The 25,036-nt window shown below is 41.7% G+C and overlaps 1 protein-coding gene across 1 annotated transcript; it reads right to left on the bottom strand.

Annotated features, from left to right (window-relative positions):
- Positions 1-12,474: 12,474 nt before the first annotated feature.
- On the bottom strand, positions 12,475-22,298 carry LOC134310261 (transcription factor E2F3-like). The gene is made up of 7 exons (XM_062991811.1): positions 22,013-22,298; positions 18,514-18,625; positions 17,775-17,994; positions 15,138-15,296; positions 14,802-14,916; positions 14,469-14,592; positions 12,475-12,827 (listed from the first exon to the last, which is right to left on the bottom strand). The coding sequence occupies exons 1-7, from the start codon at positions 22,241-22,243 to the stop codon at positions 12,580-12,582; spliced, it is 1,209 nt and encodes a 402-aa protein (XP_062847881.1). The 5' UTR covers positions 22,244-22,298; the 3' UTR covers positions 12,475-12,579.
- Positions 22,299-25,036: the final 2,738 nt, after the last annotated feature.

Here is a 25,036-nt window from a genome sequence, read left to right on the forward strand (position 1 = left end):
ATGTCTAACATTACAAAAATGATCAGCAGTATTAAAAATAGTTTTGTATAGATGTGTCACAGCTCATAATTATTTGTAACATTTGTTTCATACCTCAAAATGTTTCAGATTAAGTTCTTTTACTTTCTTTTTTGGGCCAGATAAAAGCACACACACATACACACATACAATGCAAAATTAAATACTGTATATAAATGTAAAACTCATCAAGTCCTAAAAGAGGATACTGAGGTGAATTTACTCAGAATGATTACTTTAGAATGATTTACCCAGAGTGCTTAGGTGTGCATAGGTACTCAGTCACTATTTATTCAAGAAGTCACAAACAATCCCTGGAAAACACTTATAGCCCTTTTTGATCGACGCAAAACAGACTTTGTTCTGGTTTATGAACTTGATTTTGCACCGGTTGAGCATGTTTCCACCCAAAACAATGGTTCTGAACTGCAAACATTCGTTCACAGATGGAACCAAAGAATACTAGGGTTTTTAGCAGTACAGAACTCTTATAACCAGAAATAACTGATAGAAGATTTGTGTTCCTTTGTTGCTTCTTTAGTACATTAAGCCACATTAGGCATTTTTACGTTGTGTTTGAGACTCTACCGGCGAAGCAATTTTTAGAACCCTGAGCTGCATAACAAGTTTAAAAGTGAAACCAACACACAGTGAGGAAAATACAGCCAAACATATATATATATATATATACAGTGTATCACAAAAGTGAGTACACCCCTCACATTTCTGCAAATATTTTATTATATCTTTTCATGGGACGACACTATAGACATGAAACTTGGATATAACTTAGAGTAGTCAGTGTACAACTTGTATAGCAGTGTAGATTTACTGTCTTCTGAAAATAACTCAACACACAGCCATTAATGTCTAAATGGCTGGCAACATAAGTGAGTACACCCCACAGTGAACATGTCCAAATTGTTCCCAAAGTGTCAATATTTTGTGTGACCACCATTATTATCACTGCCTTAACTCTCCTGGGCATGGAATTCACCAGAGCTGCACAGGTCGCTACTGGAATCCTCTTCCACTCCTCCATGATGACATCACGGAGCTGGTGGATGTTAGACACCTTGAACTCCTCCACCTTCCACTTGAGGATGCGCCACAGGTGCTCAATTGGGTTTAGTCCATCACCTTTACCTTCAGCTTCCTCAGCAAGGCAGTTGTCATCTTGGAGGTTGTGTTTGGGGTCGTTATCCTGTTGGAAAACTGCCATGAGGCCCAGTTTTCGAAGGGAGGGGACCATGCTCTGTTTCAGAATGTCACAGTACATGTTGGAATTCATGTTTCCCTCAATGAACTGCAGCTCCCCAGTGCCAGCAACACTCATGCAGCCCAAGACCATGATGCTACCGCCACCATGCTTGACTGTAGGCAAGATACAGTTGTCTTGGTACTTCTCACCAGGGCGCCGCCACACATGCTGGACACCATCTGAGCCAAACAAGCTTATCTTGGTCTCGTCAGACCACAGGGCATTCCAGTAATCCATGTTCTTGGACTGCTTGTCTTCAGCAAACTGTTTGCTGGCTTTCTTGTGCATCAGCTTCCTTCTGGGATGACGACCATGCAGACCGAGTTGATGCAGTGTGCGGCGTATGGTCTGAGCATTGACAGGCTGACCTCCCACGTCTTCAACCTCTGCAGCAATGCTGGCAGCACTCATGTGTCTATTTTTTAAAGCCAACCTCTGGATATGACGCCAAACACGTGGACTCAACTTCTTTGGTCGACCCTGGCGAAGCCTGTTCCGAGTGGAACCTGTCCTGGAAAACCGCTGTATGACCTTGGCCACCATGCTGTAGCTCAGTTTCAGGGTGTTAGCAATCTTCTTATAGCCCAGGCCATCTTTGTGGAGAGCAACAATTCTATTTCTCACATCCTCAGAGAGTTCTTTGCAATGAGGTGCCATGTCGAATATCCAGTGGCCAGTATGAGAGAATTGTACCCAAAACACCAAATTTAACAGCTCTGCTCCCCATTTCCACCTGGGACCTTGACACATGACACCAGGGAGGGACAACGACACATTTGGGCACAATTTGGACATGTTCACTGTGGGGTGTACTCACTTATGTTGCCAGCTATTTAGACATTAATGGCTGTGTGTTGAGTTATTTTCAGAAGACAGTAAATCTACACTGCTATACAAGTTGTACACTGACTACTCTAAGTTATATCCAAGTTTCATGTCTATAGTGTTGTCCCATGAAAAGATATAATGAAATATTTGCAGAAATGTGAGGGGTGTACTCACTTCTGTGATACACTGTATATATATATACAGTGTATCACAAAAGTGAGTACACCCCTCACATTTCTGCAGATATTTAAGTATATCTTTTCATGGGACAACACTGACAAAATGACACTTTGACACAATGAAAAGTAGTCTGTGTGCAGCTTATATAACAGTGTAAATTTATTCTTCCCTCAAAATAACTCGATATACAGCCATTAATGTCTAAACCACCGGCAACAAAAGTGAGTACACCCCTTAGTGAAAGTTCCTGAAGTGTCAATATTTTGTGTGGCCACAATTATTTCCCAGAACTGCCTTAACTTTCCTGGGCATGGAGTTTACCAGAGCTTCACAGGTTGCCACTGGAATGCTTTTCCACTCCTCCATGAAGACATCACGGAGCTGGCGGATATTCGAGACTTTGCGCTCCTCCACCTTCCGCTTGAGGATGCCCCAAAGATGTTCTATTGGGTTTAGGTCTGGAGACATGCTTGGCCAGTCCATCACCTTTACCCTCAGCCTCTTCAATAAAGCAGTGGTCGTCTTAGAGGTGTGTTTGGGGTCATTATCATGCTGGAACACTGCCCTGCGACCCAGTTTCCGGAGGGAGGGGATCATGCTCTGCTTCAGTTTTTCACAGTACATATTGGAGTTCATGTGTCCCTCAATGAAATGTAACTCCCCAACACCTGCTGCACCCATGCAGCCCCAGACCATGGCATTCCCACCACCATGCTTGACTGTAGGCATGACACACTTATCTTTGTACTCCTCACCTGATTGCCGCCACACATGCTTGAGACCATCTGAACCAAACAAATTAATCTTGGTCTCATCAGACCATAGGACATGGTTCCAGTAATCCATGTCCTTTGTTGACATGTCTTCAGCAAACTGTTTGCGGGCTTTCTTGTGTAGAGACTTCAGAAGAGGCTTCCTTCTGGGGTGACAGCCATGCAGACGTAGTGTTTGATGTAGTGTGCGGCGTATGGTCTGAGCACTGACAGGCTGACCCCCCACCTTTTCAATCTCTGCAGCAATGCTGACAGCACTCCTGCGCCTATCTTTCAAAGACAGCAGTTGGATGTGACGCTGAGCACGTGCACTCAGCTTCTTTGGACGACCAACGCGAGGTCTGTTCTGAGTGGACCCTGCTCTTTTAAAACGCTGGATGATCTTGGCCACTGTGCTGCAGCTCAGTTTCAGGGTGTTGGCAATCTTCTTGTAGCCTTGGCCATCTTCATGTAGCGCAACAATTCGTCTTTTAAGATCCTCAGAGAGTTCTTTGCCATGAGGTGCCATGTTGGAACTTTCAGTGACCAGTATGAGAGAGTGTGAGAGCTGTACTACTAAATTGAACACACCTGCTCCCTATGCACACCTGAGACCTAGTAACACTAACAAATCACATGACATTTTGGAGGGAAAATGACAAGCAGTGCTCAATTTGGACATTTAGGGGTGTAGTCTCTTAGGGGTGTACTCACTTTTGTTGCCGGTGGTTTAGACATTAATGGCTGTATATTGAGTTATTTTGAGGGAAGAATAAATTTACACTGTTATATAAGCTGCACACAGACTACTTTTCATTGTGTCAAAGTGTCATTTTGTCAGTGTTGTCCCATGAAAAGATATACTTAAATATCTGCAGAAATGTGAGGGGTACACACGCGAGACAGATTACACTGTATATATTATATATATACAGTGTATCACAAAAGTGAGTACACCCCTCACATTTCTGCAAATATTTCATTATATCTTTTCATGGGACAACACTATAGACATGAAACTTGGATATAATTTAGAGTAGTCAGTGTACAGCTTGTATAGCAGTGTAGATTTACTGTCTTCTGAAAATAACTCAACACACAGCCATTAATGTCTAAATGGCTGGCAACATAAGTGAGTACACCCCACAGTGAACATGTCCAAATTGTGCCCAAATGTGTCGTTGTCCCTCCCTGGTGTCATGTGTCAAAATCCCAGGTGTAAATGGGGAGCAGGGCTGTTAAATTTGGTGTTTTGGGTACAATTCTCTCATACTGGCCACTGGATATTCAACATGGCACCTCATGGCTAAGAACTCTCTGAGGATGTGAGAAATAGAATTGTTGCTTTCCACAAAGATGGCCTGGGCTTTAAGAAGATTGCTAACACCCTGAAACTGAGCTACAGCATGGTGGCCAAGGTCATACAGCAGTTTTCCAGGACAGGTTCCACTCGGAACAGGCTTCGCCAGGGTCGACCAAAGAAGTTGAGTCCACGTGTTTGGCGTCATATCCAGAGGTTGGCTTTAAAAAATAGACACATGAGTGCTGCCAGCATTGCTGCAGAGGTTGAAGACGTGGGAGGTCAGCCTGTCAGTGCTCAGACCATACGCCGCACACTGCATCAACTTGGTCTGCATGGTCGTCATCCCAGAAGGAAGCTGACGCACAAGAAAGCCAGCAAACAGTTTGCTGAAGACAAGCAGTCCAAGAACATGGATTACTGGAATGCCCTGTGGTCTGACGAGACCAAGATAAACTTGTTTGGCTCAGATGGTGTCCAGCATGTGTGGCGGCGCCCTGGTGAGAAGTACCAAGACAACTGTATCTTGCCTACAGTCAAGCATGGTGGTGGTAGCATCATGGTCTTGGGCTGCATGAGTGTTGCTGGCCCTGGGGAGCTGCGGTTCATTGAGGGAAACATGAATTCCAATATGTACTGTGACATTCTGAAACAGAGCATGATCCCCTCCCTTCGAAAACTGGGCCTCATGGCAGTTTTCCAACAGGATAACGACCCCAAACACAACCTCCAAGATGACAACTGCCTTGCTGAGGAAGCTGAAGGTAAAGGTGATGGACTAAACCCAATTGAGCACCTGTGGCGCATCCTCAAGTGGAAGGTGGAGGAGTTCAAGGTGTCTAACATCCACCAGCTCCGTGATGTCATCATGGAGGAGTGGAAGAGGATTCCAGTAGCAACCTGTGCAGCTCTGGTGAATTCCATGCCCAGGAGGGTTAAGGCAGTGATAATAATGGTGGTCACACAAAATATTGACACTTTGGGCACAATTTGGACATGTTCACTGTGGGGTGTACTCACTTATGTTGCCAGCCATTTAGACATTAATGGCTGTGTGTTGAGTTATTTTCAGAAGACAGTAAATCTACACTGCTATACAAGCTGTACACTGACTACTCTAAGTTATATCCAAGTTTCATGTCTATAGTGTCGTCCCATGAAAAGATATAATAAAATATTTGCAGAAATGTGAGGGGTGTACTCACTTTTGTGATACACTGTATATTAGGGATGCATCGATACCATTTTTTCCCAACCGAGTACGAGTACAAGTACATGTATTTTTGTACTTGCCGATACCAATACCTATTTACAATACCGTTTTTTTTAAAAACAAAAACACACGTGAGAAGTGACGAGAAGTTTAATGATACCACGTCCAAAAATGCACGTCAACAAGTAGCGAGTGATCAAAGTGTTTGTGCGCTGACGTGATGAAATCAAGGAAGAAAAATAAATGAATCTGAGTGGATTTGGCAACACGAATAGCATGGATTGTTCTGTAGTGAGTTGGAGGTTAATAAATATTTTTGCAATGTTGGTGTTTTGTTGTTATGTTTTGTAGAGAACGATCAGGTCAGAAATACTGTAAAACGTGTGTGTGCCGGTGTATTCTGATATAAACTATATTATCCCCCTGTCCCACCTGTTTACACTCCTCTCCGTCGGTTCCCCTCACACCGTATCCTGCGTTCTCTTGGCTGTTCGACATGTCACTCACTGCCAGTCGCACATCTGAGATCAGATATCTGACATGCTAGACGAACGCTGAGTTGCTCCCGAGCCGGCAAATCTAGCGCCGACCAGTCACCGAGCGAAAATCAGGGCAAAAGTCGTGTAGTGTGAACTAGGCATAACGCAGCAACGTGCACTAGGCACACGGTATCGGATGTTTAGTATTGGAGCCTCGTTTGCGAGTACGAGTACAAGTTAATGAGCGCGGTATCGGGCCAATACCCGATACCAGTATCGGTACTCATGCATCTCTAATATATATATATACACACAGTGGTGTTAAAAAAAAATAGCAGTCCAACACCATTAACCTGATAAATCACTGTTTTTAGTAGAAATGCTATTTAATTTACTTGAAAGTGCAGTAGAGTAATGAAAACAAAACAAACCCAACAATTAGGACATGCATGCCGCTCATTCTGAGTAATCAAAGCATTGATTGAAAGGGGCTTGTTCAAAATAATAGCAGTGAGGAGTTCAATTGGTGAAGTCATTCATTCTGCAGAAGAACGGGTGTCAATTTTGGCCCTTATTTAATGTAGGAGGGGGGCAGATGTTGCACAGCTTGGTCATAGCACATTTCCTTCTGAAATACTGGGTAAAATGGGTTGTTCCAGACATTGTACTGATGAAGAACGTACTTCGATTAAAAAGTTGATTGTAGATGGAAAGAACATACAGAGAAGTGCAGCAGATTATAGGCTGCTCATCTAAAATGATCTCAAATGCCTTGAAGTGACAACCAAAACCTGAAAGACGTGGAAGGAAGCGTGGAACTACTGTTCGAATGGATCAAAGAATAGCCAGAATGGCAAATACTCAGCCAATGATCACCTCCAGAAAGATCAAGGAACATCTGAAGTTACCAGTGAGTACAGAAGATGATTAAGTGAAGCCAATTTACCAGCAAGAACTCCTTGCAAAGTCCCGTTGTTAAGAAAAAGACAAGTCCTGAATGGGGTAAAATTTGCCAAGGAACACATTGACTGATCCAAAGAGAAATGGCTCAACATTTTGTGGACTATTGAAAGCAAAATTTTTCTTTTTGGGTCTAGTGGCCGTAGACAGTATGTCAGACGACCCTCGAGCACTGAATTCAAGCCAAAGTTCACTGTGAAGACAGTAAAGCATGGTGGTACAAAATGATGATGACGCCTATTTATTACATACGAGGGATCATGGATCAGTTTGAATATATCAGAATACTTGAGGAGATCATGTTGCCCTATGTCGAAGAAGAAATCTTAAAGAAGTCCTTAAAATGGGTGTTTTAACATGACAATGACCCAAAACATCTTGGTTACAGACAAACAAGATCGAGGTAATAGAGTGGCCAGCTCAATCCCCTGACTTCAATCCCAGAGAGAACTTGTGTTCCGACATCTGAAGCACGTTTTTTGAGGCAAAACCCAAAATTGCAGAAGAACTGTGGAATGTAGTCTAATCATACTGGACTGGAATACCTGTTCAGAGGTGCCAGAAGTTAGTCGACTCCATGCAACACAAATCTCAGAAACAATTGTTATGCCACTAAATATTAGTTCAGTAATTTAAGGTAAAGTGCAACCTCAAACAATTGAACAGCCCAATATTCATTTTTCTTAACTTTCTGTAAAGGATTAACACAAACTGCCTAAATTTTGTTAATGTTTTGATTTAGAATTGAAAGTGTAGTATTTTCAGTGCATTTATGGAAATAAAAGTTATTATAATGATTTTGTGCTTTTGTGCTATATTCTTTAAAATCACTTCTATTTTTTTTAAACACTACTGTATATGTGGACTCTTTCAAAGTGGATTTGATATTGATAATTATTTCACACTAAAGGATGTTCGTGTGACGTTTCACCACAGCTCAAAAAGCGTTAGTAGAGAACTGAGGACGCCTCAAGCCTAAGTGTAGAATTTACATGAGAGGGTAGCAAAAAATAAAAAAATAAATTTTTTACACTTTGGTTACATTCATGACAGAAATGGTAGTTACCCATTACACAAGATTCATCAGTTTACAGGTTTATATCAAACACAGTCATGGACAATCTAGTGTCTCCAATTTACCTCACTTGCATGTCTTTGAGCTGTGGGAGGAAACCGGAGCACCCGCAGGAAACTTATGCAGACACAGGGAGAACATGCAAACTCCACACAAAAAGGACCCAGACCACCCCACCTGGGGATCAAACACAGGACCTTCTTGCTGTGAGGCGACAGTGCTACCCACTTAGTCAGCGTGCCACCCTTGCTCTTGCTGCATCAGAACCACTAAACATTGCCAATATTGAAGAAACAATAATTGTTTTTCATCGGAAAATTGTAAAATATTATTTCATGTTATGATTTAAGATCAACCAGTGTTATAAATGCGATGACAGACACAATAAGTAAGGAAACGATTGCTTTCTTTGTTTTCACACAGCTGCACCTTTGTTGCCTCATGAAAAACAGATTCATCCCGGTTCTGTGGGATGCAAACAATGAAGGAATTTAGCCATATGAAAGAACATTTTAATATTTTTGAACATTAATTACAACAAATAAGAATCACTAAGCTTTATATATAATGTAATCATAACATATGCAAAAATTGTTTTAATTAATGACTCACGTTTTTCTATTGTGCATGTAATAGTCAAGAACAACAAGGTGGTTGCATTATTGCTTTTATTTCTTTAAATTGTGAAGAATTGTTATATATGTAGATGAACCACACTTCGTTTCCCCACCAGGCTTCATTTAAGACATTTATGTACAGTTTGTATCAAAGCTGTCAAGTGATACCAAATCAACAGTGATTTCACTTATCAAACACACAACCATGTAAAATCATTGTACGGAAACCCACAGCACAATCACGTTCACTCAAACATAGAAAAGTAACATTATGGAGGAAGTTTATCAATTGATTTAGGAATAACATGCAAAAAAAATCCACAAAACACTTAAAGCAAAGTGAGGGGAATATGTAACCAAAAACCTTAGTCAAGTTAGTATATTAAATATTTATATTATGTGATTAATTTGTGGAATAAATATTTCTTCTAGAAAATATATCTAAACACAAAGATAAAAGAATCTGATTAGAAAAGAATAAAGGAAAAACTGAATTGGAGCAGAATGCAGCTTTAGTGCAACTTTATTCCACCAAATAAAAATCACAATGTATTTTATTATTTTTTTCACCTCGTGCCTAAATTATCTGCATTAAAAGACAATGCATATTTAATTTATCTAAACAAAAACTAAGCAACCTGACAGTATTAAGCAGTAAGAACACAGAACATGAAGAGGAGAGGATTGTATGTTAGAGATGGTGAGAAAAAGAAACAGTAAATCCTTCGTTAGTATTATTTAAAACAGGGGGGTTAAGACGTGCACTCAGGAGAAGCCAGCAGGCCTGAACATCGGGTTTAAGTTTCCCTAATATTTAATATACTGTTCAAACTCAATCAAATCCAATCTGTTCAATTACCATGTTTGGCTGGTGATGGAATCCAAACAGTGTAAAATTCAGATATGGTGCCACTTCATAAGGTTTTATTTAAAATATAGCCGAAACCACAGGAAGTATTAATACATCTTATAGCAGACACTGGGAGAACATGCAAACTCCACACAGAAAGGACCCGGACCACCCCACTTGGGGATCCTACCCACTTAGCCACCGTGCTGCCCCGTTCTCATGTAAGAAGAGAAAAATACACCGATCAGTCATAACATTAAACTCACCTTCTTGTTTCGACACTCATTGTCCATTTTATCAGCTCCACTTACCATATAGAAGCACTTTGTAGTTCTACAGTTACTGACTGTAGTCCATCTGTTTCTCTGCATGCTTTTTTAGCCCCCTTGCATGCTGTTCTTCAATGGTCAGGACTCTCCCTGGACCACCACAGGTATTATTTAGGTGGTGGATCATTCTCAGCACTGCAGTGACACTGACATGGTGGCGACGTGTTAGTGTGTGTGGTGCTGGTATGAGTGGATCAGACACAGCAGCACTGCTGGAGTTTTTAAACACCTCACTGTCACTGCTGGACTGAGAATAGTCCACCAACCAAAAACATCCAGCCAACAGCACCCCGTGGGCAGCATCATGTGACCACTGATGAAAGATGCAGTACTCAAACAGCAGCAATAGATGAGCGATCGTCTGACTTTACATCTACAAGGTGGACCAACTAGGTAGGAGTGTCAGAGTGGACAGCGAGTGGACACGGTATTTAAACACTCCATCACACAACACACTAACACCGCCACCATGTCGGTGTCACTGCAGTGCTGAGAATAAGCCACCACGTAAATAATACCTGCCCTGTGGTGGTCCTGACCATTGAAAAACAGGGTGAAAGCAGGCTAACAAAGTATGTAAAAAAACAGATTGACTACAGTCAGTAATTGTAGAACTACAAAGTGATTCTATATGGTAAGTGGAGCTGATAAAATGGACAGTGAGTGTAGAAACAAGGAGGTGGTTTTAATGTTATGACTGATCAGTGTAATTGTGCAAACGTTTGATCACCTCAGGACAAATGTAGTTGTGTGATAAATTAACATCCTCAATCTTCATCCTGTGTTTACAAGGACATGAAATGTACATCCAATCATTGAATCAACCACAAGTTACATGTTTAACAGAAGCAGTGAAGGTAGAACCCACACAAACACACTGTCGGCATGATACATTAAATCACTGCCACCATGTGGCAAAAGAGTAAAACACACAAACAAGATTCAAACTCCACACACAAGCCATGAATTATTCTCTAACAAGAACGATCACTTTGGAATCTGCAGCAAACCAGAACTGGTTTTATCTACACAAGCCTGTGACTGGTTCAGGGTATAAAGCAAATAACAGCTTTAAGTGTCTAGATCAAAGGTATAAAAGAAAACAAACATAGCAACAAAACAAATCACATTTATGCTTTAAGATTTGGAGGTAGGTGGTATAGTACCTAGTGATCAGATCAAATCAATCAGGAATATTTGGCCTAATACTCTTTCCTCCAAAGCAGAGCAATAGTATTATACCTCATGATAACATACATTAGGTAAGTGAGATCAGGATGGTACCATTCCACCCTATTTTTTGAGGGGTACAGGAAGCACACAACATCTCAATATATGATTCACATCAAGCATACATGGCAACTTTTAATTAAATCTAATAGTTGAAATCTAAAAGCTGGCCATCACACCACTACATAAACTAAAACCTCATACAAACTGTACCAAATGGCTTCAACATCAAGGACGTTGCATCGTAAAACAGCCAAACATCTACTTTTAACATTCAATGACGTTTCCTTAAAGACAAAATTCAACAAAATCTAGAATTAAATTCAATACACTTCATAAAAGCCTAAAATGATATTTTAACAGGATGGCGGCTTGGTGAGCGTACATCCAAGCCAAAAGATCTAAAGTGCACTTCCGAAACTGAAACGCATCCCATCGCTGGCAACCAGCGAGTTGAATATCCTGCCGGATAAAGAGACGACTGGATCCAGAATAAAGGAAGTCTTCCATAAACAAGTGAGAGAAATTCATCCTAGGAGCCTCCCAGCATCAGCGTGAATAGATGCAGTGATTCCTCTGACAGATGCAGGAAGTGTAGGAATCTGCAGCAGCATTTAAATGGATAAGCAGCAGCTTTGTAAATCCAGTCTGCTCGTATCCCAGGTCTATGGGAGTGAAATAGGCAGCAGCAGCACGTGACATCGCTGTGTAATTCTACACAGAACTTTATTCCACTGACCCTTCATGTTTACAATACGAGTGACGTCTCTGGGAAAGAGTGTCATGTATGGTTTGGTATATTCCAGTATTTAAAAAAGCAGCTTCTCGTCTCCCAGTCTTTCAGAAGAAGGTCATCTCAGGTTGGAGGTTGAAAAATCTGGGTATCCAAATAAGGTTTGTCCTCTTAATCTAAACTTCCCTGTTAAGGCAAGAAAATCCAAAGCTGGAAGTTACAACCATACACTAATGAGAATGGTTACCTGGAAACTGATTGTCTTAGAGGTCATATGTGGATCCTCGAACAAGATCTGCTACCTCAGTAGCATTTTTTTTACTGGATATGTCTCGGGGGCAAAAGTAAGCATAAGCTCAAATTTCCCAGTATTCATTATAGGTCACCTTTAAATGTCTATTTTTGTTTATGAAAAACAAAAAGGATCTTTAAACTAGCTTCTTGGTAACATTAATTTCGATGAAAGAAAGCAGAAGATGAACCCTCTACCACCATGTAGAGCTTTTGATCTCTGGTGTAACGTCACTTGCACATGCCATTGCAGAACATCTTTATACAAAAGCAAATGCAGCATTACGCTGGGCACTGATTGCTGTATTACAGCTTGGGTTCCAATCCCTTATTTCACCAGACATGACAAACCCTCTGAACCACAATTTTGAATCCAAGCAGACAAGTTTGAGAAGGTCACCAGAACTAATGACCTTGCCAAATTCCATTCCAATAAAGATCTCCAACGTTGTCTCACATGCCCTCAGTTGCATAGTAGATCATCCAGACTAGGGAGGCGATCGAGGTCATTAAAGAGGTCAGAAATGCCCTCTCCTTCTCCTAAACTGTTGAGGTAGTCATCACAAAGAGGTGGTGAGCCTAGGCTGATGAAGGGCCCTTCTGCATAAGGGTCCTGGTCCTCGGTTTGTTGCAGCAGGCTGGTAAATGTGGACGTAATGGGTGAGAGGTTGGTGACAGTCACTGCTGGGCTTGAACGACTGGAGTTGCCATCTGCTGAAAAAGAAAAAAAAAGAAAGATAAGTCAAATAAAGGACACAATGAACTTGTAAAGAATCAAATGAGGCTGAATAAAAGGTTCCATCTTTAAAAAGTTGAAGTGGGGGTCGATATGTTTCTTCATATGAATTCAGGAAAGGACTTTATATGGATTAGGTTGTTTAAGTAACTGTGAATGTGTGGAGTTTAATTGATTTTTTAAAGTCCTATTGCTTATACAAATTTTAGCAGGTTATTTTAGGGAGGGGGACTGAGGAAGAGTTTTGTTCTGGTTGGACATCCAGGTAATAACTTCTCTTTTCTTGTGCGTATGATTGAGCTCTAAATTTTGCACTCTATTAGTACTGCTCTTTAGCCTTGATAAGCTATTTTATCTTTATTTTAAAATCTGTATTTTTTTTCTGTTTCACCAAATCTTATTGAACATACTTTTTATAAACTACGGTGGTACCTTGAAACTCGACGCCCCCCTAAACTCGAAATATTTGAAACTCGACGCACTTCAGGGAGAAATTTGTACCCTTAAACTCGACGTGTTCAGCCATGCAAAAATGTATTTATTTCATTTCAAATCAACAATGAAAAGTCGCTTTGTTCAGCGCTCTGCTTGACCGGTGTGGTAAAACGTCATCGAAGTGCAAATATGAGACGAATAACATCAAATCCACACTGTGTTTAGCGGTACTTTCCAAGCTATCTTTTAAACTTGTGTTATTGGGGGAGTTTCTGAGAAATTGTGAGAATATCAATTTTAACTGTTTTTCAATCGTATTTTAGTGTTTATTATATATGCGTGTTATTTTCAGTGTAAAAGTGTCAAAAACAACCCAATCATTTTACATCAGCCTAAAATATATGCAGTTCCACATGACCATGGAACACAACAGGTTTGCCAAACATCCTTATTGGGGAAAGAAGAAAAAAAAGAAGAAAAAAAAAAGTCAAACTCAACTTAAACCCAACGCCAGTCCCAGAACCAATTAATGTCAAGTTAAGGTACCACTGTGATTTACTTCATATTTTCTTTTAGTTTTAAATGTTTTTAATTGTTTACTCTTTATATAAAGCACTTTATCTCTCTGGTTTTAATTTCATGTTCTTTTAACTGTAATTATATTTGCAAAAAAGCCTTTCTGAGGTTCTAGATCTCAGGAAAGTTTTAATGCTTTTAATTTTTCCTTATGTAAAGCACTAGCACCAAGGCAAGGCAAGTTTATTTGTATAGCACCCTTCATACACAGTGGCAATTTATTCATTTTTTGGCATGCAGAGATTGTGTTTATGAAAACCTTAAGAACAAATGTCTAAATATAGAGGGGTGGGTGTTCCAAAAAAGTGTATCCATTAGGTCTTAAAGCATTTACATAGAAGAGCAACCCGCCCCTGCCTGCTGTGCAAGATTTTGTTTTTGATTCTTTTAAATTTGAATTCTTTTAAATGTCATTTTATGGCATAATCAGTATTATGTTTGTCTGCTTATTGTATCTCGTCCATATATTGTGGGTTGCTATGTATAAAAAAAGACATTCTTTTCTTCCTCTATTAATGATGGTGTGTGATGGATAATGGAGCTACACATTTTTATATGGGCAAAGACAAAACAAAAAAAGGAAGCTAGATATTCAGTAAACCCACCTTCTAACACCTGCATGAAAGGTGAGGGGTTTCCATTTTTCACCGGAGTGTCGGGCGTATTCTCATCAGGACACAGTAACACTTCTATAGGGCCCTTCGTACTGGTCAGGTGCACCTGTAAGCCCTGTAGAAGAACAAATAAAAGTCATCTAGTGCTTGTTGAAGGAGCAAATAAGGAGTTTAACACCATCAACCTGCAAGTGTGTTAAGTTAGTGAAATACCATTATCAGTCCAGTCTGCACTGTTGGGTGCAGGACTACCATGACACCACACACAGTGATTAAAACCAAACAGCTTGAGTGACGAGAAAAGTTGAATCCATAATGACTGACCTCTTGTGGATCAGGCACCTCCAACTTGGTCTCTGAAGGTGCTCGGACCACAATGACCGTCTGGTCCTTCAGGCTGCGGTCTTTGCGAAGGTCTTGATAAGTCACATATGCAAATGTGAATAAGGTCAAGGAATCACAGTGAGATTTTGAAACACATTAGAACAGTGGTTCTCAGACTGTAGAAGGATGTCCTGGGGAAAAGTCACATGGCCTTTAGATTTTTAAACCTTTAGGACAGGAGGGCCAGTGTACTTCCCATCAGCAGCACATTCCACATAAATTATTCCTAAATCGATCCACCACCTCCACCTTCAAAGCTGCTACAAGAAAGGATATTTCTGACTCTGCGATGACTCGGCCATCTGCTTGACCTCCTGCGTGCATCTTTGGATCAACTCGTCCAGTCTGCGCTCTTCCTGCACCAGTTGGGCCACCTCGCTGCTCAGAGACTGTTTATGGGTTAAAACTCCTCCCACCTCCGACAGGTTACAGCCCCTAATAAAGGAGTAAGAACAGAGGTTTGGTTAGTATGTTGGCACCATGTCTCTCAAGAACATTAGGTAGCTAATAAATTTTGTACACCTGTTGGCCACTATTAGGAACATCTAGACGTTAATGCATTCAGTCAGCCAGTCATGTGGCAGCAGCACAAAGCATAAAGGCAAAGCTCAAGAACTTCAACATTCAACAAATGATGAGTGACTGAACACATTGTGTAACAAAAAGATCATCCAGTGAGCAGCAGTTCTATATATTTAAACAGACTAGAGTAACCTAATCACTCCTCACAACAGTGCTACACAAAAAAACATCAAACATTGGGCTGCTGAGGTATGAGCACATAGTAAGGTCACAGCAGAATACAACAGCCATGCAATGGCATTCACATAGTGCAGTCTAGGTCCCCGATTAACAGCAGCATTTTGTCGACATTCAAAACCGGCAAAAGCTGCTTGTTCTAGTTAATCTATAAAATTTATCTATTCATTTTATTTGGATTTTAACGTCATGTTTTACACTTTTGGTTATGACAGAAACGGTAGTCACTCGTTACACAAGGTTCGTCAGTTCACAAGGTTATATCCAACAGTCATGGACAATTCACCTCACTTGCATGTCTTTGAACTGTGGGAAGAAACCGGAGCACCCGGAGTAAACCCACGCGGACACGTGGAGAACATACAAACTCCACACAGAAAGGACCCGGACCACCGCACCTAGGGCTCAAACCCAGGACCTTCTTGCTGTGCTACCCACCTCGCCACCAGGTCCATATAATTAACAAAAAATATTGTACACTTGGGTGGCTCAGCATGCTGATATGCTTGTTCATCACCATGGACAGTGTAAGCTTATGTTTGTTTGTTAGGATTTTAACATCATGTTTTAACTTTGGTTACATTCATGACAAACGGTAGTTACTCATTACACAAGATTCATCAGTTCACAAGTTTAATATCGAACACACTCATGGACAACTTAGTATCTCCAATTCACCTCACTTGCATGGCTTTGGACTGTGGGAGGAAACATGCAAACTCCACACAGAAAGGACCCAGACTGCCCCACCTGGGGATCGAACCCAGGACCTTCTTGCTGTGAGGCGGCAGTGCCACCCTTAAGCTTAGGAGTTTGGTTCATTTATTTATTTATTTATTTATTATATATCTGTTTAACGTCATGTTTACACCATGATTATATTCACAGCAGGAAATGTAGTTCATTCTCATGTCAGTCCATCAACTTATGAGTTTGAATCTTAGCAATGCTACCAGTCTGATGGAGGACCAGTCCTGCTGGCTGGCTGAGGCATCAGCACAAATAGTGGACTCTTACACCAGCCAGCGATGGATGCTCCAGTCATACAATCTGTACAACAGGTGGGTGTTATTCTGAAGCATGCCTCGACCAACGTTGTGTCTGGAGTACAAGTGGCAGAAGAATTGAAACAGAGAACTGGAAATGTTTAAACAGTGTATCGGGGGCTCACTTGCAGATCAGGTTAACCACCATGCATTAGGGTGCAGAGTTACTTGGGTAATAATTTGCCATTTGCATACAAACAGGAAAGTAATGCGCACACATCCCCTTCCTGTGGTGGGTGCAGAGCAGGGTCTATGATGGGCAGGCACTTCTGCTTAGTCATTACGAGTGAGCTGACATGATTAGCTATTGGAGAAAATGTAAAACCTGCTCAGGAGACTGGAAGCGCAAGATGTGAAAAACGGATGTGACCCTAACCTAGATAAACATGGTTTACACAGCACATACAAGTGATTTCCTGGCTGGGTCTTACACTGCAAACTATGTGCTACATGAGGTGTAGCTATAATGCAAACTACCTACCCACAGTATTTAGTATAAAAGGTGTGGTTTGGAACACAGCCCGTTTGACTACCTGTCTTATTTTCCTGCTCTTGCAAGACTATGTTTCAACCCACCTTACCAAAACTGGTACAAGGTTCTCCGGACCTATAATGCTTTCAGAGATGAGGTTGTGTACTAATCTGTCATCTATTTCATACAAATGTGCTGTTTATTGGGACACAGCCATAGACTCTTGTAAGCTAAGTGAACGATGTGGTAAGGTGACATTCTCACATCTCATTTATACCAAGTAGGGCTGAACGCACGCACGCACACGTCAGCATATTAAAGCTTTATGTTCTGCGTGAGCTGTAGCTGAAACATTTAGTTCTGAAAAGTTGCACAATTTAGAGGCGATGTTTATGTATTATTGTTTATTTATATATATTATAATCCGTTTCTCTTTAAACTGTCCTGTATACAAGTAATAAAAATATACAGTTTGTTTTAAGAGACATGTCGTATTTAATCTTATATGTATTTATCTTTGCTCTTTTTTAAAGCAAAGGTATTTCTTATCCGATTACTCGATTACTCGCTGAAATAATCGATAGAATACTCGATTACAAAAATAATCGATAGTTGCAGCCCTAAAACGTAACTTACATCCACTGTATGTTGTTTTTGGATTTCTTCTTGATGAGATGCACCCCCTCCAGCACGTTGGTGATGTCATAGAGGCGCCTTTTCTGAACTTTAAGCGCCTCAGCTGCCTGGTTCAGGTCCACCACGCCGTCCGAGGACTGACCCAACAACTGCACAAACTTCTTGGTCAGGAGGCCAAGGGACGTGTCATAGCGCGTCTTCTCGGCTGGAGACTTTGGAGCTACGTGAAGACAAAAGTATATAAACATAAATATTAACAATGACAAGATGACAGAACATCTCTGTTCCTGAAAATCTATTAGAATAAAAGTCCCCATACCAATACACCTGCTGCAGAACACATCTAATAGAATAAAGGTAGAACAGGTTTGTTACCACTGATCTGACAACCATTTTCAATACCAGCCATTAGAAGCTCTGATTATAGGCATTCAAGCATTTCGAATCATTAAGATTTAAGCCACAAGTCAGGCCATCAGAACTTTAAAACGACAAGTTCTAGAACAGAGAAAGGCCTTGATGCTTCTGTTCTTCTAGCTATATTGTATTATAACGGGCTTGCAGCAAATTTGTGCTCTCAGACTGGTGTCCAATTGTACTACAGCAAATAAGCATTCGTAAGTCTGCTAAACGTTAACAAATAATTTAATTAAAAGCTGCTGTTCTATGTTCTAAAAAAGTGCAAACACAGAAACCCACATCATATTCCAACCCAATCGAAATGTCTCATCATTCTTACTTTTGTTGCCTTTTAGCACAGCTAATGGGGCTCCATTTTGGGTCCTTGGAGTTTTGGGTACTTCTGCTGTGTACAAGTGGTCCACATCATCCAGAGCCAAGCGCCTCTTTGCCTGTGGACAGAAGGTAATCAGGCCCTCAGCAAAAACAGACCAGAGTCAAGTTGACATTCATCTTACTTCCAATACCAATCCATGTTAATAATATAGGATGGTATGGGTTCTATTCGAATAGCAAACAACCTTTAGATCCATCCAGAACCTTATACCCACCTGTAGCATAATTCACAAATTCAAATTTAAGGTGGTGGGAATGACAGTAGGGTATTTACCCGATATGGTTTTTAGAGAATCATCCAGTCATGCTAATCATTGTGCTTATACCAGCAAATCACGAAAAGGGATTAACATTCATGATAAACTGATTTTATCTCCTGCTGAATTTGTCTCCAGCACTTTTCATCATGTTTACGTTCAGCCTGCACCAAATTACAATTATGGGCCAATTTAATATTTAAACACATATGTAAAATAAAGCAATAAGCCACGAGAGACCGTGCATTACTGTGATTTTAGCACGGGGATGACGTTTTAAAACGTGCTAAAATCATAACAGTAATGCACGGTCTCGAGTGGCTTATTGCTTTTATAAAACGGCGGTCAACATAAAATACAATAAATACAACAATTTTTAATCATAAATGTATTTATTGTGTATAAACTTACAATAAAGCGTTCTTTCGCGACGCAAGGTAATCCGATTAATAGTGTTGCTAGGCAACATGAGGGCGAAAATAACATTAACTTTTTCTATTCAGTGGCGTATTAATATGGAATGATGTGAGGTGGTCATAGGTGTGCGTTTATCGGGGATTTTACAACGGCTTCGAACGCGGCTCAGCCAATCAGATTTTAGGACCGGAACTATCCGTTTTATAAATAAAAATATACACACAATCCAAGTGTCTGGCCATTTGGTATGCCATATTTTAGTTTGCAAACCCATTTTAAAGGTTCCTCCACACACACACCTCTGCTACTCAGATGCACCTTAAAATGATCAACTACCCGATCCGGTACACAGTATTGGAAGTGAAACCAAATCAGATGTAGTCCGGTGGGTTCTGCTAAAAAGCACTGAGTGCTCCTGCACCACTGATCCAGTTTCATATGTCCTCCCTTTTTCTTCTACAGGATTCCATTCAAATGGGAAGCAAATAATTCTAGTCTGCTCAAGCAAATGCCCACAATCACGGGTTTCCTGCGACTCACCAACAGAAACTCGGTAGCTAGCAGATCATGGGACGACATAAAAAGGCTAATTAAGCTTTTTCCCAACATTAATCAAAATTCTCCAATATTTACATTAATGTACATGTAATTTTCATGTTTCACTACTGCTTTATCCTTGTGATGGTTGCAGTTGATCCAGTTCCTTCAGATTCACTGAGTGTAATGCAACAACACACCCTGGGCAAGACACCAATCAATCACTAGAAGCTCGACCATCCATACCCCCCCTCCCCAAGACACAGCCAATTATGTCTGCATGTAGACACCAGACCAGCCCAGCCAGTAGCACAGCTGTGGACCCCAGCGACAGTGGGTTAGCGTAATTTAACACTGCGTCACACAAAAGCCTGTATGATTTAAATGACCCACGTAATTACTGGATGACTTGTTTATGATTTTAATGCAGAACTGTTTGCAGGTTTAAGTAAATGAGCCCAAATGGAAAAAGATTTCAGTTTGGGATAAAATTTAATGAATTTTTAATTGTATTTAATAAAATGAAGGTGATGTAAAGGAGCCACTGTAAAACATAATAAATTTACATTTAGCAGAAAGTCAGAGTGACTTAAATTGTTTGAATTGTATTCACTCACAATTCTAAGCTTAAGGGCCATGTGTAGGGGCCCAGTAGTGGCAAGAGGGGTTTGGGCCAGAAACCTTCCACTGCCCTAAATAAATTATTTTATAATATTATATATAGACAGATCAGCCATAACATTAAAACCACCTCCTTGTTTCTACACACATTGACCATTTTATCAGCTCCACTTACCATATAGAAGCACTTTGTAGTTCTACAATTACTGACTGTAGTCCATTTATTTCTCTGCATGCTTTATTAGCCCCCTTTCATGCTGTTCTTCAATGGTCAGGATCCCCACAGCACCACTACAGAGCAGGTATTATTTAGGTGGCGAATCATTCTCAGCACTGCAGTGACACTGACACGGTGGTGGTGTGTTAGTGTGTGTTGTGCTGGTATGAGTGGATCAGACACAGCAGCACTGCTGGAGTTTTTAAACAACGTGTCCACTCACTGTCCACTCTATTAGACGCACCTACCTAGTTGGTCCACCTTGTAGATGTAAAGTCAGAGACGATCGTTCATTTATTGCTGCTGTTTGAGTTGGTCATCTTCTAGACCTTCATCAGTGGTCATAGGACGCTGCCCACGGGCGCTGTTGGCTGGGTATTTTTGGTTGGTGGACTATTCTCAGTCCAGCAGTGACAGTGAGGTGTTTAAAAAAACTCCAGCAGCGCTGCTGTGTCTGATCCACTTATACCAGCACAACACACACTAACACACCACCACCGTGTCAGTGTCACTGCAGTGCTGAGAATGATCCACCACCCAAATAATACCTGCTCTGTGGTGGTCCTGTCCATTGAAGAACAGCATGAAAGTGGGCCAACAAAGCATGCAGAGAAACAGATGGACTCCAGTCAGTAATTGTAGAACTACAAAGTGATACTACAGTTCACAAGTTCCACAGGTCAATTTTATATCTCCAAGTCACCACACTTGTCAAATTCACAGCTTGTGCTTGCATTTGATGCACCAATTCTACTGAATTGCAGAATTCATAATGCAGTAAGTAAAATAATAAGTTACTATTGTACATGGAAACAGCAACTGTGCAGTAAAACGTGCAGAAACCCAAACACAGAATCTGACCAGGGGTGCACAAACTTTCACACACGCCTTTAAACGCAAAAAAAAGTTCTTTTATTTATGAATTGTTTGATTGTAAACAAGTAACTGTGCAATAGTTCTATCCCACGTGGTATTTATACCGGGGGTGTACAAACTTTTGCACAGGGGTGCACATTCTTTAGGCTGTCTGTTACCTGCCTGTCAATGCTAAATGTTTTGGATGTGCGACTCTTCCTGAAAGGTCACATGATCAGTTATGGACACTTTTCCCCTAACCTAATGTCAGGCTGGTACAGGTACACAAGAGTAACTGGCACATGCGTGGTGGAAATGCCCATGCCTGTGCCCACGCCTGTGCCCGTGCAGAAAGCAGTATATAATAGGTACAGAGAGCACTAGTTTGGACCCCTGGTGCATGCCCGAACTTCACTTCAAACAAACACGAAACATCTGACGGAGCTAACGGCTAGCTTTAGCATTACATGGCAGACACAGAGCAGTGCTGTGGTGAATGTGGTGCTGGTCAGTCGGGTGTAGTTCTGCGGGTGTGTTACCGGTGGGTGTCCCAGTGCAGCTCGGGGTCCGGTGCAGCTCGGAGTTGTGTACACACTGGCGCTCGGAGGCTCGCTGTAGGGAGTGAGGCACGGCGGCGGGGTGATGATCTGGATCAGGGTGGTTGTGTGTGTTTGTGCGTTGGAGTTCAGGTGGTCGGACAGGGCGGCCAGGACCGCGTTTTCCCCGGTGATGAGCACACGGTCCGGGGCCGATGAGATCGCTCTTCTCATCGTCGCGACTCGTCTGTGCTCCTCTCTTTTGTCCGAGCTTACTTAAAACCCCGTTTTTCACCCCTAATCTCCGCGTTTGTGTCATCAATATCGGTCTGGCATGATAGATCAGACTCTAAGCTGTCGATACCGACACGTTCGGGCTTATATTAGCATCGCAAACGCTCGGATGGCTCGGATTCACAAAGTTGACGCGAGAGCTGCGCCGCCGCTCGCTGGAGGAATAAAAATGGCTCCAGGAAGCGGACAATGAATGAGGGGGAGAAGCTCGAAGCGCGAAACTCAGATTTCCCGCTTTACGCTTCAAACACGATTTGCATATCGCATTTGATTGGTCGCCTCCACACATAGCCACGCCCATACATCGCTCGCGCTTTGTAGGTGCCAGTTTCTGATTGGTCAGTAGTAGCACATGTAGCGTTCCTTAAGGGCGTCCCAGACGCTTCTGGCCACGTGACTGTTAATGACAGGCGCAGTAGAACCAAGAGACACGTGTTAATGTATATATCTTATTTAGTAATAAATATACAGCAGACATGACTGGAACTGTCTCTAGTAGTGTAGGTGCACACAACAGCATGGGTCCTTAGGACATGGGTTCGATTTTCACCTCTAGTCTGTCTGTATGGAGCTAAGCATGCTCTTTTTGAAGATTTCCTCTGTGTACTTGGGTTTGTTTGTTTATAAGGATTTTTAAGTCATGCTTCACACTCTTGGTTACATTCATGACAGGAATGGTAGTCACTCAAGGTTCATCAGTTCACAAGGTTACATATCGAACACTGCTAGCCTAGTGGTTAGCCTAGTGGTTAGCCTAGTGGTTAAGAACTGGACTAGTAATCAGAGGGTTGCTGGTTCAAGCCCCACCACTACCAGGTTGCTGCTGTTGGGCTCTTGAGCAAGGCCCTTAACCCTGAATTGCTCAGACTGTATACTGTAACTGTAATGTAAGTCGCTTTGGACAAAGGCGTCTGCTAAATGCTGAAAATGTAAATGTAAATGAACACAATCATGGACAATTTAGTATCTCCAATTCACCTCACTTGCACGTCTTTGGACTGTGGGAGGAAACCGGAGCACCCGCAGTAAACCCACACAGACACAGGAAGAACATGCAAACTCCACACAGAAAGGACCCGGACTGCCCCACCTGGGGATCGAACCCAGGACCTTCTTGCCCACTTAGCCACCGTGCTGCCCGGGTACTTGGGTACTAGATAGTGGATTGTATGCTTGAAATTGCGGCTAAATGTGATAGAATGAGTAAATGCTTAAATGTGAATTGCTCTGCAAGGGACTGGCACCCTGTCCAGGGTGTACTGAGCCCAGTGTCTGTCAGTATCTTCTCTGCCACCACATGCTGCCTTCAAGTCCTCGGGAGTTCCTACTTACGAGTTCAGAGGTCGTAATTACGACATGACTATTGCTATTCTTCATCAGAACAAGTGCACGCTGTGTACAAAATGTATACAAGCTTGAACTTTACATTTAACATGAAAAACTACCGCTAATAAGCTCAAACTTTTATCGTTTACTGACGCCCCCCACATCGGAAACTCGGGGCTCATCGAAACATCCGAGTTTCCCCACTGGTAAATAAGACATTGAGTTGCCGTTCAGGTGCCCTCATCTCGTAAATACGATATTCCCGACACGACTTGAAGGCAGCATTAGACTGCCAAGATTTTTGCTGCAGGAACCAGAACTTCTAAACCACTCACTCACCCACTTTCTTAACCGCTTATCCAATTAGTGTTGCAATTAGGGGGTGCTGGAGCCTATCCCAGCTTTTCAATGGGCACAAGGCACACAGTAACACCCTGGATGGGCGCCAGTCCATTGCAGGGCAGACACACACACACCTACTGTATTTACCTATAGGGCAATTCAGTGTCTCCAATTAACCTGACTGCATGTTTCTGGACTGTGGGAGAAAACTGGAGCTCCCGGAGGAAACCCACACAGACACGGGGAGAACATGCAAACACAGAAAGGACCCGGACCGCCCCGCCTGGGGATCGAACCCTGGACCTTCTTGGTGTGAGGAGACAGCGCTACCCACAGAGCCACCGTGCCACCGTGCCACCCACCTCTAAACCATGATGACATATTTTGGGGGCTACCCAAATATATACATATACATTACGTGGCCAAAAGTGTATAGACCCCCCTTCTAAATATTGAGTTCTTGAGTTTAGTGACGCCCATTGGCAATGAGTGTATAAAGTTTATTATTCAAAATAAAATATATGCTTTCAACTTGTGACAGTGGTTTAGGGAAGGCTCTTTCATATTTGGTTTGAAGGAAATATAGAGCCCTGCATTAAACCCTATTAAAACACGCTTTTTTTTTTTGCAATTGCAAGCCAGCCTTTCTAATCCAACATCAGGGCATTTCACCACAAATGCTCTGTTGACTGAATGCGCACAATTCCCACAGTTAAACTCCAAATTCTTGTGAAAAGAGAATTGGTTGGTTTATCCACAAATTTGGTATTTTAATACCATATAGGTTTGGAATTAGATTTTTAATAAGCTTGTGGTCATATAAATTTATAAAGTCACTGATCCTGATCAAGACTGCAGTGTGAACAAGTGTGGACTGTCTGTTCTAAATTGCATCTGGGTGGGTGTGAGTAAATGAATAGGGGGCCTGTCTTGCCCTAAGCTGGGTGTTTCTGGGTGATGCCAGTCCAAGACATGGCAACACACCCATTCATCTACTCACACTCACCCAGAGGGAAAGGAGTAGGAGTAGCCAATCCCTTCTTCTGCATGTTGTTTAGAGGTGGT

This window comes from Trichomycterus rosablanca, chromosome 3, assembly GCF_030014385.1.
Source record: "Trichomycterus rosablanca isolate fTriRos1 chromosome 3, fTriRos1.hap1, whole genome shotgun sequence".
In the NCBI taxonomy this organism is placed as follows: domain Eukaryota; kingdom Metazoa; phylum Chordata; class Actinopteri; order Siluriformes; family Trichomycteridae; genus Trichomycterus; species Trichomycterus rosablanca.